Source organism: Tiliqua scincoides, chromosome 7 (genome assembly GCF_035046505.1).
Source record: "Tiliqua scincoides isolate rTilSci1 chromosome 7, rTilSci1.hap2, whole genome shotgun sequence".
In the NCBI taxonomy this organism is placed as follows: Eukaryota; Metazoa; Chordata; class Lepidosauria; order Squamata; family Scincidae; genus Tiliqua; species Tiliqua scincoides.
Genome location: NC_089827.1, coordinates 78045996 through 78063823, shown reverse-complemented (window position 1 = coordinate 78063823; position 17828 = coordinate 78045996). Strand labels below are relative to the sequence as shown.

Below are 17828 nucleotides of genomic sequence, written 5' to 3'. Positions count from 1 at the left end.
CTTTGACCTGATCCAGTGGGGCTGTTCTTATGTTCTTAAACTACAATTCCCAGGAGGCCTTGCAGGTCTTGTTATCTGGTGTGCTCCCTGGGGCATTTGGGGGCTGCTGTGAGATACAGAAAGCTGGACTAGATGGGCCTATGGCCTTATCCAGCGGGGCTCTTCTTATGTTCTTATGGTTTTCTTATAGGCTGAGTACTTTTATGAGTTCCTGTCCCTGCGCTCCTTGGATAAAGGTATCATGGCTGACCCAACTGTCAACATCCCTCTGCTTGGAACAGTACCTCAGAAAGTCTCAGGTTAGTGGTGCATGTGGGCAAATGTACAAGCACACTGTTCTTGTAAAGGGAACACCTTTTCAGTTAATAAAGAGAATAATGTCGTTACATTTAATTAATATCAGTAGTAATAAACATAATATAATAAGATAATAAAGGTAACACTTAGCTGTTACATACAGAGAAAAGTTTGTTGTAATGCAGAGGTAATGAATTTTTTGTCACACCACCTCTAAAAGGACTTGTGAATAGCGTCTTTTAAGACATTTTCTCTATACAAGCCAACCTTGTTAGTCTTAGAGGTGGTGTGACGGAAGGTTAGCAATGGGGAGTACAGCCATCTAGAACAGTGATTTTCAATGTTTGTCTTCTCATGACACGCTGACCTCTATGGTCCCCTCTATGGTCTTCACCTCTTGTGATGTCCCTTCCAGCTTCTGGGAGACACTGTCAGTAGTTATGATCTGTCCCTCTTCCTCTGCCAACAGTTTGTTACTATAATCGTCCTAGAAACAGCTAAAGACCCCAGAAGAGTTTTTCAGCAATTTTCAACTACTGTGCTCAAAACTCCTGCAGCGCACCAATGTGTTGTGGCACACTGGTTGAAACTCACTGGTCTAGACAAATGATGACTGGAGCATAGGCATGTGCCTGGCTGATGCTTGAGTGCTGCCTGAACCAATCCAGAATTGCTGCCCTTCACCCCATAAAACGTCTGTCTTGTGCATGCCCCCTCCCCTTGGTGACTAAGGAGAGCAGAGGAAGCTGAGCTCACACACCCCTTTTACTTCCCTTGCTGTGCTCTCAGCACAGTTGCAATCCATGGTGCTCCTCCTTGTCCAACTGAACAGGACTGATGCAGGACAATGAGGCTGTCCTAAGAGCAGCACAAGAGGAGGGAAGGGGGGCTGCACCTCTCCATGACCTGGCCCACAGCTGTGAGGGAGGGGGGGTGATGCTGCCCAGATGATCTTCTTACCCCCTGACAGAAGTGGCTCTGTTGGCACCAGGCTGGAGGGGGAAGCAGAGTAGCCCAGCGTCAGTTTGCCGCCATCCCCAGCTTGCCATTCAGTGCAGATGTTTCAGTCAGCTTCATGGGAAGGCTGGCCTTGCATAGACCCAACTTTTAGAAAACGGCAGAGCCTGAAGACATTGCACAGGAAGATGCATCATTTGGCAACCACTGGGGAAAGGGAATGAAACAAACTGGATATGGTTTAAAGGTTTCATGAGAGTTGGAGTAGAAAACCATGAGCTACCTCTCAAAGTCCCGCTTTGACTGCTGTGTGGTGGCCCAACAGCATATCTGGGCTGCTGAGCTCCCAGGTGCAGAGACCTCGGCTTCTCAGTGCTTTGAGTTGTGTATCCGCACCACTGACCGTAGTCACATCCAAAGGATTGTATTCACAGATCTCCTTCTTCTACTGGAGGAAACGTCCTCCACAATTCCATCTTCTGGAGGAAGCCTTGTCCATTGGAGGAGTGGAATCTTTGTATACGACCCAATCTTGGATGGGAGACCGCCTAGGAATACCGGGTGCTGTAGGCCTATACCATAGTCTTTCGAGACTGAAGGTTGCCAACCATTTTAATCACAAAGAGCAACATTGGTTGTGCTGAATGGGAAGACCAGTGTTCTTTCTTCATCTGACTCGCTTGGAGGTGTCATTGAAAACCTTGGTATGAATGATTTCAGCCAGGCTGAGAAGACCAAAGCTTGACTGAGGAAGATCAAGCTGGACAACAGACAGAAAGGCGTGAGGTTCAGGTTGAGAGGCTGGGTAGGAATCCATAAAGCAGACATGAGTGAGAGAAGGAAGCCAGGAGAGGATATTGTGAGGGTGTTGAGAAGATGCGTTTCTGGAGACACTGTGAGAGGACGAGGAGAGGGTCGAAGTATCGTTTTTTTTTAAAGACCAGAGCAAAGTTGAAAGTGAATTTAAAACTGAATGAAATATACAAATATCTCGTTGTCTTTCGTAAGTTCTCAGCAAAGTAAGAGCAAAAGCAACCAAGGGAAAAGTGTTAACCTTATTATTGCATTAGCAGAGGCGGGGCACGATCACTCCGCATTTACTTTCACTGCTGTGGGGAGCCCTGCTGCAGGTTGCGCCGGGCTCTCCGCAGCCTGGGGAGACTGCAGGAGGCTTGGGTAAGTGCACCCAAGCCCCTGCAGCCCCCTGGGTGGCCTCCCCCCCCCCGCCCACGCAAGTACTTAGTGGCTCTCAAACTCTCCCAGAGAGTCTGAGAACTACTGCCCTTGGTGATCAAAAGGTAGGGCTGATTCACTCATACATGCTTGTTGATGACCCTCAGCAGAGAGTGGGAATTGCCTGTGCTGAAACGTGTTGTGTTTGATCAGAAGTGAGATGCTGTGAAGTTCTGTTGCTGGTGTTTGATCTGTGGTGCCTGCTTCACACATGCAAATCATGACTTGAGTTTGCAGCCATTTGATTAGACATGTCAAGGAGGGGTTGTTTCAGTAAGTGCATATCCCACATCTGAAAAGAATGTGCAAACTTCAGGGCTGCATCATTAGGAAGGGTATTGAGGACAAAACAGCTAACTGCTTGGGATCATTAGGAAGGGTATTGAGAACAAAACACCTAATATTATAATGCCGTTGTACAAATCTATGGTAAGGCCACACCTGGAGTATTGTGTCCAGTTCTGGTCACCACATCTCAAAAAGGATGTAGTGGAAGTGGAAAAGGTGCAAAAGAGAGCGACTAAGATGATTACGGGGCTGGGGCAACTTCCCTATGAGGAAAGGCTACAACGTTTGGGCCTCTTCAGACTAGAAAAGAGTTGCCTGAGGGGAGACACTGAAACACACAAAATTATGCAGGGGCTGGATAGAGCGGATAGAGAGAGATGCTGTTTTCTCTCACACATAACACCAGAACCAGGGGACATCCACGAAAGTTGAGTGTTGGGAGAGTTAGGACAGAAGAAAACATTTCTTTACCCAGCGTGTAATTAGTCTGTGGAACTCCTTGCCACAGGAGGTAGTGATGGCATCTTGCCTAGATGCCTTTAAGAGGCGATTGGCCAAATTTCTGGAGGAAAAGTTCATCACGCGTTACAAGTCATAGTAGGTATGTGCAAGGTAAAGGTAGGCTGCCTCTGATTGCCAGATGCAGGGGAGTGCACCAGGACGCAGGTTTGTTGTCTAGTGTATTCCCTGAGGCATTTGGTGGACCGCTGTGAGATACAGGAAGGTGGACTAGATGGGCCTATGGCCTGATCCAGTGGGGCTCTTCTTATGTTCTTACGAAAACCTAGACTTGAAACTGCTAGAGAAACACTACAGGAGGTGACAGTGAGAACTCTAACAGGAAGTGGACGGCAGTGGACTTCTTGTTATCTCCTCCTGTAGCAGCTGTGAGACATTTGCATTTGCAGACAGGTGTGTCATGAATGTGACAGGGAGATTTGAGAACCACGGATAATTGAAACCACAGTATGGGATCCACGGATATAGGGGGATGTCTGTATTGTCAGGGCCGGCTGGCACTGGCTCTCTACAGTTTCAAATCACGGCCTTTTCCCAGGTCTCTCTTGGGGATACCAGTGATTGAACCTACATACAAGGCATGCTCTCTGCACTGAACTGTAGAACTTGCCCCAATTCATGACCAGCCCTGGGAAAGGGCGAGGGCTTCTTACTTCAAGGAGCTCTGCTAACTATCATTTTGGGAGGTCTGAATGGAATGGAAGTCGGCTTGCCATAATTGTTGTCCTGGTGACTGTGTTCCAAGCCTGTTGTGGAGATATAGACTTGGTGTTTCCATATGGCTGGCATGTGCAGACATACAAATATATTTACAGTCTGCAGTGTATAATAAGCTCACACTAAGTAACTGCATATGGCATGCAGCAGGATTCAGGCTGTGATTTAAAACGGATGCCAAAAGGGCACTTACAATGAAGCATTTTTGAATGCTTTGATTAATGCTTCTATCTCCCGTTTGTGAAAACCATAAGAACATCACCCATGAGACCATCGCCCACAAACACAGATGCACTTTAAAAAAACTTTAATGGTTTTTTTCTAGAAATGCATTTTATTAGCAGATTATTTTCCATACAATCTCCAATGCGCTATAATATAAGATGTGTAGAGAGGAAAGCAAGCAACAGAAGCAGTTTTTGGAAGGCACCAGTGAGACGCTAGTTATAAAGGAACCCGATAAGTGTCAGTATTAATCGCAAGCAGTCTTCAGATGTAACGACCACCGAATGGCATTCCACAGCTGTTGGGTTGCCAGGCCTTCCTCCTCATTAAAATACTCCAGATTTACTGCCTTTCATTGCCTCTTTGTAGTTATAAAGGTGGTATTGAAAGCAGCCATCTCCATCTAGTCATTGTGTTTGGAACACATAAGTTTGGTTGAAGCTGCTGCATCCTTCTGGTCCCCCCCCCAAACCCACCCCAGTTTCTTGTGAGCTGTTTATGAAATGGTTGAATTGGCCTTCTTCACTGCCGCCGCACATTGGGTCGACACTTTCATCGACCTGTCCACCACCACCCCAAGATCTCTCTCCTGATCTGTCACAGACAGCTCAGAACCCATCAGCCTATATCTAAAGTTTTGATTTTTTGCCCCAATGTGCATGACTTTACACTTACTGACATTAAAGCGCATCTGCCATTTTGCTGCCCATTCTGCCAGTCTGGAGAGATCCTTCTGAAGCTCCTCACAATCACTTCTGGTCTTCACCACTCGGAAAAGTTTGGTGTCATCCGCAAACTTTGCCACCTCACTGCTCAACCCTGTCTCCAGGTCATTTATGAAGAGGTTGAAAAGCACCGGTCCCAGGACAGATCCTTGGGGCACACCGCTTTTCACCTCTCTCCATTGTGAAAATTGCCCATTGACACCCACTCTCTGCTTCCTGGTCCTCAACCAGTTCCTAATCCAGGAGAGGACCTGCCCTCTAATTCCCTGACTGTGGAGTTTTCTCAGCAGCCTTTGGTGAGGGACCATGTTGAACGCCTTCTGAAAGTCAGAGCCTCACATGACTTTGAGACCGACTAGGGAAGCCTTCTGAGGCTTCCCCACAGCCTTAAATTGAACTTCCAGAAAACCTGAAGTACAGTTTCCGACCGTGGCAGGAGCCTCAATAAGGCTTCCCACACAGTCCTAGAGGTATGATGCTCAGTACGCAGGGCATTTGTCCCGTTTGCCCAGCACTGGGTCTGCTGCTGCATCCTTAAGTTTTCTGGAAATCTAACTCAGCTCAGAGTGGGAGGTCCAATGAATTCTTGACTTTCCTTGCTAACAACTTTATTATTCAGAAAATAGAGGAAGGAACATGGTGGCAACTAGCCTGGACTCACAGCCCAATCCTAAGCAACATTGCTGTGGCAGAACAAGCTTAATGGTGTTGTGAACACTGATCTAGAAGTGTACATAGCTCCATGTGGAATAGTTAAAAGAAGTCGGTACGTTTATCTTGGAGGACTAAGTGTTTTTATGACAGACATCTTCAAGTATCCGAAGGTCTGTCAGAAGAAGGGGAGAACTTGCTCTCTGTGGCTCCTGTCAACCTTGGACTAGAACCAACAATGAACTCTTGATTGAATGGACTAACAGGGGAAAGGAGGCCTTTAATGCTGGAAGTCCATTAAATCCAAATGCATTCAGATCAGTGGAGATGCATAAGCACAACACATATATGGCTAGTTATTTTTTTAATGAAGCAGAAAAGTCTGTTGTTTGTTAAGTTAGTTAAATTGAAGTTTGTTAAATTGAGGGGTCGCTGTGTAGGGAAGGAGAATGAGACTAGACATGAGGAATAATGACCTCATAGCAAGAGCTGTCCAGCACAGGACCAGCCTGCCTCTTGCAGTAGTGGACTCTGGAGTAGTGGTCTTTCGAGCTTTTCAAGCAGAGGCTGGGTGGCCACTTGTGAGGGAAGCTTTTGCAGTCATCTGCTTTGAGCAGGGGGTTGGACTAGATGCCCTCCAAAGTGCCTCCCAAATCTGACGTTCTGGGGTTCTGTTATTCTTATGACTGTGTTCTGCATTCACAAAACATGTACAATGAAACGAACAGGGCAGCATTGCATTAGAAAAGAGAATTTCGACTGCAGCTGTAAACACACGTCCCAGGGTGCACGTCCTATTGAGTTTAGGGGGAGAGAACATACTTCTCATGTGCAGTTAATCCTCGTACAGCACTTCCACCTTTCACAGAAAAGAAGGTTCTCTTAACATATTATTGAAGAGCTAAAATTTCCCCTCCTCTCTTTTAGTTGTGCAGGTTGGATTTCCCTGTCTTGGGAAACAAGACGGCGTGGCGGCCTTTGAAGTCACAGTCATTATAATGAATTCCGAGGGCAACATCATCCTTCAAACGCCGCAGAATGCCATCTTCTTCAAAACATGCCAGCAAGGTACCCTGGAGAGAGAGTTGTGTTCTGTGCCAGGCCCTCGCATGCTGGGCGTTTCAGCCACAGCTCACAAGTGCCCGTCAGGACACACATTTAGGCAACATTTACCAAAGTGACTCTGAGGGCCCAGCATGAGAGGCTGATTGTGCTTGAGTGAATCATCCATGTGAGCACCTTCTTTCTTTCTAGTAGTCAACTGGAATATGGCTACTTTTTCACATGGATAAAACCTTATTACCACAATTGCTGCCTCTGTTGCTTCCTTATAAAGTAATTTCTGGACAACACTTTTTCCTTCTCCGTCTGAAAATCCAAATCAGCGTAGATAAGAGAAGGGAATCCAAACATTAGAGCGAGATGTTCAAAGACAGAATTTATCTTCAGCCTGCTATCTGGCACTTGCTGTTCTAGCGACTGGGATTCCTAAACATTTCGGACTTGGATCCAAATAAATGGCCTTCCAGTCATTCAAACCTCCTTTGGCCCCAACTCAGCTCAAGTCAGGCATAACAGACAGCTCTATATTAACAGCCCAATCCTGAATGCCGCAGCACCCAGAGCGCAAAGTGGCAACCACTGCATCCTGCAGGTGTTGAGGCTGCCGCCAGGGTCTCCTTAGGGTGAAGGAGCTAATGCAGTGGCACCAGCACAGGATTTTCAAATGCTGGAGGTCTCCTTGGGGTAAGGGGACATTTGTCCCCTTGCCTCAGGGTAGGCCCCAACTGCTGCAGTGTTTCAACTCAGACCTATACTAGCAATAAGTCAGTGTTGATCTGTGCAGGCGAATCAGGCCCACAAAGGGTGACAGGATTGGGCATACAATGCCACTGCTGAGCCTACCTCCTCTCGGACCCTATCTGCCCATTCCTGCCCCATCTCCTCCATCTTCCCACCCCATTCATTCCTCTACACACCCTCCTCTGCCCCCTTCCTCTCCCTGCACTGGGCTTACCTGCTCTGGTGGGCTTCTGTCGCTCCACCAGTGCGCACAGGAAGACTCTGGCCTCCCCACACTGCTGTAACATTCTTTATGGTGCTTATGTGACAGCCTGTGCTGGCAGAACACGCATTCCACTAGCATAGGCCTTGGATAGAACTGGGCTATCAAGGCCAAATACTGTTTAGGCCTTGCACTGCCAGAACTTGCATTCCAACAGTGCAAAAAATGGCCTGTCTTTTCACACTTCTGGGCTGCTGCACAAATGGGCAATGGCATGGTGTGTGCATCAGTGGCTTTCAGAGGTGCTGCCGCTGCTGGTATGTTGGTGGTGGGCCCATTGTCATGGACAGGAAGGGAGAGGGCAGGGGGTGGATCCCAGTGGCATTGACTTGTGCCAGGATCCTATCCTCTCTTTTTGAATCTGCCCCGTCCATTTTCATGCTGCAGACTAATGCCAGTTAAATAACTAGCATATTATTTCTGGAATAGAGCTGGAATAATATTTCTCCTTACCTCTCCCAAGCCTCCTGTTCACTTCCCCCACCACTGGATGCAGCGCACACCCCATTGGCATGGCTGTATCGTCATTAGTGGTAGAGGATAGGAATGGGCTGTTCCTTCCTATGAAAGCAGCAGTACCAAAGTTAATGGTGACTAATTTATCTCCTTGACTTCAGTGGGATGTGCGGCCCCATCCTAAGTATATCTTCTTAGACGTAGAGCTTCACTGAGTTAAATGGAATTTGGTACCTAGTAAATATGCAAAAGATTGCAGCCTTACAACCAAATCCTAACCAACTTTCCAGCCCTGGCGTAGCTGTGCCAATGGGGTGTGTGTTGCATCCTGTGGTAGGAGGGTGGTTATGGAGACCTCCACAAGGTAAGGGGACATTTGTTCCCTCGCCTGAGGGCTGCAGTGCCGCTGTACAGGTGCTGGAAAGTTGGAAAGGATTGAGCCTCTAGCTACTTAGCCATGTCAGACTTCCTGAAAAGCTACTGATGATTATGTAGTTAAAGGAGTTTGACCTTGAATTTTCATATACATTTTATCAGAATATCTCCACCGAAGCAAACTACCCCTGTTAACCATTTGGAAAGTTGAATTTGCTGCCTAGATATCTTTTACTGTTGTATCATCAATAGAATACGATGTTCTTCCCGAAAGACAAATAATCAAATTATTCAGAACACCTGCAATTCATTTTGTCTTTATTCATCTCTTCTTTGAAGCTGAATGTCCTGGAGGATGCAGAAATGGAGGGTTTTGCAATGAAAGGCATGTCTGTGAATGTCCAGATGGATTTTATGGGCCTCACTGTGAAAAAGGTAATCGCAAAGGTTCCTTCAATTACTGCACGCATTTATTTATTCTGTAAGCAGAACCAAGCGGTCTCTGCCTTTCAAAACATTGTTTTGTAGAGGTTTTCAGATGTGGTGAAGATGCTTCCAAAAATCAAATCTAAACACAGAAGAAAAATATTTTATGAGCTGTGGCTTCTAAGAAAACAGGGCTTGTTTATACAAAAGATAAAGAAGTCTCCATGAGAGAGTTTAAAACATGGAAACGAGTTGACCACCAACCAGATGAGCCTTCATCTGGCAAAACATTAAGTAGAAATGTTGTTGCCATCATTGCGCACTTGCTGAAAAACACTGCACTGCAATGCTTCAACTCTGCTCTTGTCACTGAAGACAGTTTCCCATTTTTGATTTAAAAAAATCAAATCTAGATCAGTGCAGAGGCCTCCAAGAGTCTGTGTGGCAGAGAGCTCAAGGTCTCATTGTGATCACTCCGTTGGGCCCTGTATACAGGATGAATCCTGGGTTTCTGGTTTCTGTGCCGAAGAAATCCTCACTGCTTCTAATTTGTCCCTTGGTTGCTTTGGGGGGAAATTTTTGGTCAAATCCTGTAGACCAAACTACTGTCATTCAGCAGGCAAAAACTTGCAGGAACCCATACATTTGAAAAATGCTATTAGTGGGCCACTCACGCATTCACAGTGCAAGCCTATGTGTGCCTGCTCAGAAATAAGACCCTTTGTGTTGAAGGGAACTTACTCACTTGTAAGTGTGTCTGGGATTGCAGGCTTACAGCCCAACCCTATATTCCAGATACACCAGTGTATTTCTGTGTTGAAATGACAGCCCTGCTGGCATAGAAGTTTGCTGGCCAACAGACATGCCGTGAATGCCAGCGAAGTGCTAGAAAAACATTGTGCTGTCATAGCTCATATTTCACTTGGATGCCAGCACAACTCCACTGGCAGAGAGGGCAAAACAGGGAGGAGATTGAGGCATAACATGGGAGGGACGTGGGAGGGACATGGAAGAGTCAACATACATCATGTTCTAACCCCCTTTAGATGATGGATAGACTTCTGATGCCAGAAAAATGCCACACCAACACCTTGTAGGGCTGGCCCACCCATGAGGCCGGCTGATCACTTCAGGAAGCAGATTGGCGGGGGGAGCTCACCTCTGCCCACCCACTTGTCTCCACTGCTCTTCCTCCTCCTTCTGCTTCCCGGATTGGAAACTGAAGAAGAGAATGGAGCAGGAAAGGAAGTGGGGAGGAAAGGTGAGGGTCTAGGGAATCAGAGGTTGGAGCATCATCAGGTAAAGGAGGGCAAATTTTTGGCTAGCAGCTTGTGGACACCACCGTATTCCAAGGCGTTGAATCCACTGCTTCATTTGCATAAGAGACGTGTGGACTTGTCTTAACAAGAAAGAGCTGAAAGATAATAAAGAGATGTATGATGCATTCCGGGTTTTCCTCTAGCCAGCGTGGATGTGTTAATCTCCACCTTCGTCCCAGGTTCTTGCTGCAAGTTTGATTCCCTCTCCCTTTCTTTGCATCAGCTCTGTGTACCCTGCACTGCATGAATGGGGGGCTCTGCGTCATGCCGGGAGAGTGCATCTGTCCACCTGGCTTCTATGGCATCAACTGTGATAAAGGTATGCTGCAAAGGATTATGAGCAGACCTACAAGTTTCACCACTGTAATCGGTAGGCTAAGCTGTTAATGCTTTAATTGCCGCTTGACCCCCCAGGTATTAATTGGCAGAGCTGTGAACAGGCCAGATCCCAGGGCTCTTGAAAGGCAAGCCACTGAGCAGTCTGCACAGATCTCCCGCTTCCCTCCTCCCCATGCACACTTTGATGGGGAAAAAAACAACCCTTGCCATTTCCTTTCAGTTCCTGACCACAGAAAACACATATTTTGCATTTTAATGGGGAACCATGCAGGCCAGTGAGAGCCACAGGCAGCTGAAGTGAGCAAAGCAAGGCTGAAACTGTGCGAGTAAGTCTGACCTTTCACCATACCGACTGGATTTGAATGTGCTCACTTTTGAGGCCATTTTTAGTATATCATTTACATGGAGAATAGTTTCTGTTCTTGAGACACAAACAGGTGAAACACCAAGGAATGAAGTTTTCCTTTCCTGCCAGCACAGATCAGTCACTTTTATTGACTGGTCTTGCTCGTCAGGATCCATGAAGACAATGGACAGGGAGTTGTCCTAGAACAGGGGTGCTCACACTTTTTTGGCTCGAGAGCTACTTTGAAACCCAGCAAGGCCCGGAGATCTACCAGAGTTTTTTTTATAATGCTCGCGCCATCATAACATATAACATTTATGTATACAATGTATGTTGGTGTACCTTGAGCCCCACTGAGTATAACAGGACTTACTCCTGAGTAGACATGCCTAGGATTAGGCTGTGAGGTTGCAATCCTAGCCACACTTACCTGGGAGTAAGCCCCATTGAGTACAATGGGCCTTACTCCTAGCGTTTCCTCCCAGAGGCACCTGAAGGGGGGGGATCGGCACTCCGCGATCTACTCATTTTGCCTCGCGATCTACCGGTAGATCGCGATCCACCTATTGAGCACCCCTGTCCTAGAGCCTCTTCACCTCTTACACACTGTAAAGTCAAGTCAAAGGTGACAAAGTTGAGGTGGTCTGCAAGCAGGTGACTCCTCTGGGGGCAACTCAGTCACAGTCACAGGCTCCAGAACCAAGGTTCTTCACCTCAGCCTTCTGCCCTCTGGTCTTAGGCCTGCAGGGTGAAGAAGGAGTGGGGACACTCATAGTTCTCTACCACCCAGTTCGCCACCCAGGCTGTTATCAGAGGGCTGTTATCAGAGGGCCACAACTGCACTGTCCTTCACCCGTCCACTGTATTCACATGTAGACAAGATGTGTGTGTCTTACTTGAACAGTCAAAAAAATCTGTGGGAGAGAGACACTGAATCTCCCCTCCCCTTGCACACATTGCTTATGTGCTCACCCCTTCTCTCCCTACAGTTAGTAGCCCCAGGCACTCTTCTCCCCCTTGGCTCCAGAGAGCCTGGAGCAGTGGTCTGAAGAGAAGTCAGGTACCAGAGAAGGGTCCATTTTCCTGGGTACCCACTTAGTGTTAAGGCCTCACCCTGCCCCTACATTTCATGTGAATTCCAGGCCAAACACATGAGCAGAAACATGAGTCTGCCACCATCACTCTGTGTTTGGTCCAGACAATGCACCCCTGCAATTTCTGTAAGCATTCTTGGATGTCCCCTCACATCTTGCCAGCAAGGCCCACCCAACTCCCACCACAAGCAGAGAATGAACCTCTTCGTGCACCCAGAGCACATACAGTATTTTGCTGCCTATGGGACTTCTCCATTCATTTCTGTGGAAAAGACAATTCCTTGCATGCAAAGAGATGCCAGAGGTCTAAAGGTTCACCTGAACACACATGGGCTTCTAGCAACCTTTACTGAGAGGTCATTGAATTAATCCGCTTATAAGAAAGACCTGAAACTTTGTGGTGCCTTATCAAAGCTACAGGTCCTTCTGATGTTGCTCTTTGATTTCATCATAAAACTGCTGTTTTATGCTCTTTTTTTTATTCTGACTTTTATCTGACTACAGTTTTTATGGTTTCTGTTAATGTGTTTTTAATATGTTTTTATCTGTTTGTGAAATTATGTTTTAATCTGTTTTTATATGTTGTAAGCCGCCCTGGGTCCCTTTAGGGAGAAGGGCGGGATAGAAATAAAGTTTATTATTATTATTATTATTATCTTCCTCAGCAAACTGCACAACCACCTGCTTCAACGGAGGCACATGTTTTTACCCAGGAAAATGTATTTGTGCTGCAGGACTCGAGGGGGATCAGTGTGAAAATAGTGAGTCCCAGTTTTCTATCATTTTAACTAAACCAAAAATATTGTGCTTGAGGGTCCTAAAGTGACAAAACTACACATGGCCAGAACAGGCTGCTGATGGTTGTGTTTTGTGTCTTCGCTAAAGATGTAGGTGACCATCAGATGCTGCATCCACTAAATCAGGGGTGTCAAGTTTTTGGCAGGAGGGCCAGATCATCTCTCTGACACTGTGTGGGGGGCCGAATTAATTTACATTTCAAATTTGAATAAATTTACATAAATGAATATATTAAAGATGAACTTATATGAATGAATCAAGGTCTTGCAGTAGTTCAAGGCCTATAAAAGGCCTTGAACAAAGCAAGGCTGGCCTTTCCTTTGCTGCTCCTACTGCATCACAGACGTGAAACAACAAGCAGTGGAGGGAGCCCTCATCCCACAGCTCACTTGAGAGGCCAAACAGTTGCCCTCACGCTGAGAGCAGTTGCATCAGGCCAGTGTGGGCTCCAACAAATCTCTGGAGGGCCAGAGGATCATTGGAGGCTAGGGGCTCCCTGCGGGCCACATAGAGAGGCCTTGAGGGCCGCAAGTGGCCCCCGGGCCGGGGTTTGGGCACCCCTGCACTAAATCAATCACTGTGATGAATTCCGTATAGAAAAACAATAAGGATTCACCCATGTGACCTACAATATAATGTGGCTCAGTGGTTCCCAAATTGTGGGTCAGGATCCACTGGTGGGTCACAACCTGATTTTGGGTGGGTTGCCAAAGGATAGTGAAAAGATCAGATTACAAATTGCCTCAAGCCCTGAGGCTATTCAAAAATCAGATACTGTAGCTGCTAATTACCCTGCAAAGAGCTCAGCTCCTGCAGTTTGCAAGCATGTGTAAATATAGGGAGATAAATGTCTGAGGGTCTTTTTCTGATTATTATTACTTATACATAAATAAAGATACTATTTCTTCCTAGATCTCCTTTTAAAAAATCTCATAAACCTACATGGGTCCTGATAGAGTGTCATTTTAAAAAGTGGGTCCTGGTACTAAAAAGTTTGGAAACCGTTGATGTATCTAGATTAAGAGGGACCAATGTGCAGATAGATAAGAAATAATTTAGTCACAACTTTACAGAAAAATAGTCAATCTAGGACTGAACTAGATGTAACCTCGATTGCATCATTGGCCCTGGTGGGTGCCTGCTTTTTCTTGTGTAAACAGCATGCAGGGAGCAATCCAAGACTGCTGAGGGGGGTGGAGAGTTTAAGCCTATTCCCTATTGGGGTTTTAAGTCAGTCCCAATCTGGCTGGGCCAGTGAGGTGGTTATAGCCATGTTTCGTTTGACCCCTAAGCTATTGGAGCGAAAAGACTAGAAACCGATGTTGCAGAGAGGCTAATTACGTTTTCATTCTTTAAAAAAAAAGACCACTTTGAGAGGAGCTGGATCAGAGGATTGGCAGATGGGAATTCCATTCCCCCTTCCTGATGTTGCTTTCCTTTAAAAGAAAGTAGCACTGGGACTCTCGTATGGTTTGCACATAGTGTGTCGTTAGCCCTGTGGAAACTTTGGCTGAGATCTAGAGCTTCTCTAGTGCTCATTTTAGGTTTTAGGTACCCTGTGGGTTTTTCAAATGTGAGGCCTTCGCCGCCCCAAATAGCACATAATTGTTTTCTGTGCAGAGTAGGAGACTACAGGAGGATTGTAGCTCAGGGATAGAGCATGTGCCGTGCATGGGGTTAGCCCCAGGCTTAACCCCTGACATCATCATACAGGGTTTATTGACCATGGTAGTGGACTGGTCACTTCATTCATTTCCTTCTCACTGGTCATAATACCTGCTGTTTTGTAAGCAGTCCAGTCTCAGCATTGGACCAGGTTTAACCAAAGGTGTTACAGATGCTGTTTTCATCCATTGCATTTCTAGGCAAATGCCATCAGCCTTGTAGAAATGGAGGCAAATGTACTGGTAAAAATAAATGCAAGTGTGCCAAAGGCTACCAAGGAGACCTTTGTTCAAAGCGTAAGTACTGCATCACCTTGATCTTTCTTAAACAGCCACTTCAGCATTTTGTGACAGTCACCCTGAGGCCACGTTGCCCAGGCAGTAGAAATGCTTAAATGGAGAAATGGGGAAGATTCTTCAACAGAAAATATCTCGGTGTAAACATTGACAGTCAATCTTTTATCGCAGCGGTCTGTGAACCTGGTTGTGGATTATATGGGAGCTGTGCCGAGCCCAACAAGTGCCAGTGTCAAGAAGGCTGGCACGGAAGGCACTGCAATAAAAGTAAGTGGTACCGTGATGGCTTTAAGTGATGTTGGTATAATGACATCCTCTCCCAGCAGTCCATTCAAATTCCATCATGCAGAGTTACTATTGAGCATTGGCTGCATATGTGATTTAGCAGTTCCTGTCCTGATGCCACGAAGAATAGTTTGCATCCTGGGTAACTGGAAAACAGATAGAAAGGCAAAGATGCATTTAATGTCATGTCTGCTTGGATCCCACTCCATGCTAAGGCCATCACTCACCAAGTCCTGGGAACACATCTGAAAAATGGATGAACCAGGACATTGTGATGACCCCGGGTCCTGCAAACAAGTGAATGCAGTAAACCAGAATCTGCCCAGATGAATAGCTTGCGTCGGTTTCACCATGGAGGAAGAGTGTTCTGGTGATACTTGCAGAGTAGTGATCACGTGCCGCAGAAAACAGCAGACAAGGCCAGTAGCATAACTACAGGGGGCGGCACGGTACCTATTGCATACACCGCAACGCACCGTATAACTAGCCCCTCCCACTCGCCATCGGATCCATTCTGGGCAGTGATGGCAGCGTCACCCTTGCTGCCCAGAACGGTTCCGAGGGGACCAGTGACACAGCACCTTAGTGCCTGCAGTACTGCCCTCCCCCCACCGTAGCTACGCTGCTGGACAAGGGAGATCCATAATTCTCATAAGGAAGTTATTTCTTTTCCTGTAGTGAAATCTCAGGCACTTGGCACTTCCTTTGTCAGTGCATGGACTTGGACTAACCCTCCCAGTGTCCCCATGCAGCCAATGGTCGTTTTCGTTCCTCTTGAACTGGATCGTTTTGCAGGGTACGGAGCCAACCTTCTGAATGCCCTGAGGCCAACAGGCACCAAGCACAGGCAGCACACGCCTTCACCGAAGAGGACGGAGGAGAGACAAACGCCACCCGAATCCAATTATATCTGGTGAACTCCAACATCTGCAACGTTTTATGTTACACAAAGTTCGCAGCCTTCAGTAACCTTTCATGTGTTGACTGGTGAAATGCTGTTCCTTACATTTTAAGATTACTGACCTGAATTTTACGAGCTTCATTATAAACCACTGAGCTGAGATTTACTATTCCTTTTAAGTTTTACTTCTCTAGCACAGTTATATAGGCTTCTTGTTTTCAGTGCTTTTGACCAGTTTCTTTTTGTACTGTATTTCAATTCTTTATCAGGTTGATTTTTTTTTTCCTGTAACAAATTCTTCTGAACAAATTGACAAACTGAAAAGGGGGAATTTGGAAAATACTGGCCTGGAATATGCAACTTCTCCCAGATTGTACCTGGGGTAGTTTAAGCAAGTAGAGCATTTAATTATTTGGCAAAGTGACTCTTTAGATGTTTTGTGTAATAAAAGTTTGTTTTTTTTGTTTTGTTTTGTTTTTAAAACCAATTACCATTTCTGCAGGATGCTCTATATTGAATACAATGTGGTTGTGGCATTGAAACAATATAATATATTGGAGACAAAGTGGAATGAGGAGTATGAATTTAGTCTTTGCATTGGCATATAGCAATATAATATATTGGACACAAAACAGCTCTTATGTAATAAACATTTTTATACTGATTGTTATGTATTAAATAAAGATGCTGCTTTAGTTTCTGTGTGCTGAGTTGTGGTGACACAGGGTGACACAATGGATCTGAGTAAGGAGCTCATGAGCAGCCCGGTGTTACGCTGTCCTGCAGTGAGGCTGAAGGACATTGGCCATAAGGGCGGCCGCACAAGGGGACAACTTGCTGCAGTGCAAGAACCCACCTCCATCTCGTATCAGAGACATGAGGTGGGCGGGTGGGCAGAGGTTTCCCACCAGAGTCCTTCAAAAAGTGCCACCACTGTGTGAGAGTGGTGAGTGCCTCACACGGCACCCTATACTTTCAGTCCCAGGGGACCCACAAACAGAATGTGTCAATTCTGTTTCTCCAGTAGAAACAACAGAGTTTTGTGACACCTTCATTCAGCACAAGTATTCGTTATGACCTCCGATTCACCTCATCAGATGCTTGCAGTGTCATCCCCTCCATTTCAAGCCTCCCTGCCCCTTTGCTGCCCTTGGACACACGCCACCAAAGGAGACCTGCCTATGTGTTGCTGCCTAAGCTTGGAATGGCTCCAACAGTGAGTGGGAGGGGCCGCTTACAATGATGTGTTGTGGCACCCACGGTACTTACCGCACCACCACCCCAGAGTATGCTACTGCGCAGAGGCTGTCCCATGGCTACTAAACAAAGGGCTGAGGCTTGGCACAGCTTCTCCTTCACAGAGCGTTGGCTGCCGTGTTTTATGGAGCAGTTCTGGCTACTGTGCGAGTGCCTTGCGTTTTGTGCTCTGGTTTGTTCTGAGTCCTGATTATCCAGCAGCTTTTTTTCTATTTGTTTTTAATGTCTCGTTCCCTTTTGTAACTGATGAGCTGCCAGCCTTCGCTGCTGACATATACCATAAGGCCATTTTTTCATAGTTCCAATTTAAGAAGTTCAGGAAAAGTACTGACATCTGTGCAACAGAGGCACCAGCTCTCAGTCTTCCCGTCAGGACCTCCAGCTACAGCTAGCCATGATTAAGGCTGCAATCCTATGCAGACTTTCTTGGGAGTGAGCCACAGAGAAACTTTTTCTCATTGAATGTGCATAGCATTGGACTGCGACCACCTAAGGGCCAGCCTTCTTTGCAGTGGTCCCACAGTTATAGAATTCCCTTCCAGGGGACTTCACCACCCCAACCCTCATGGCTCTTCAGTAAGGGCTCAAAACGTT

The 17828-nt window shown here is 46.4% G+C and overlaps 1 protein-coding gene across 1 annotated transcript in view; it reads left to right on the top strand.

Annotated features, from left to right (window-relative positions):
- Positions 1–16597, top strand: part of WIF1 (WNT inhibitory factor 1) — a 36288-nt gene extending 19691 nt beyond the window's left edge. The window contains exons 3-10 of the mRNA XM_066634516.1: positions 191–299; positions 6540–6680; positions 8848–8943; positions 10477–10572; positions 12698–12793; positions 14696–14791; positions 14963–15058; positions 15872–16597. Coding sequence (XP_066490613.1) covers positions 191–299; positions 6540–6680; positions 8848–8943; positions 10477–10572; positions 12698–12793; positions 14696–14791; positions 14963–15058; positions 15872–15993 — 852 coding nt within the window. The 3' untranslated portion in view covers positions 15994–16597. The remainder of the gene's footprint in view (positions 1–190; positions 300–6539; positions 6681–8847; positions 8944–10476; positions 10573–12697; positions 12794–14695; positions 14792–14962; positions 15059–15871) is intronic.
- Positions 16598–17828: the final 1231 nt, after the last annotated feature.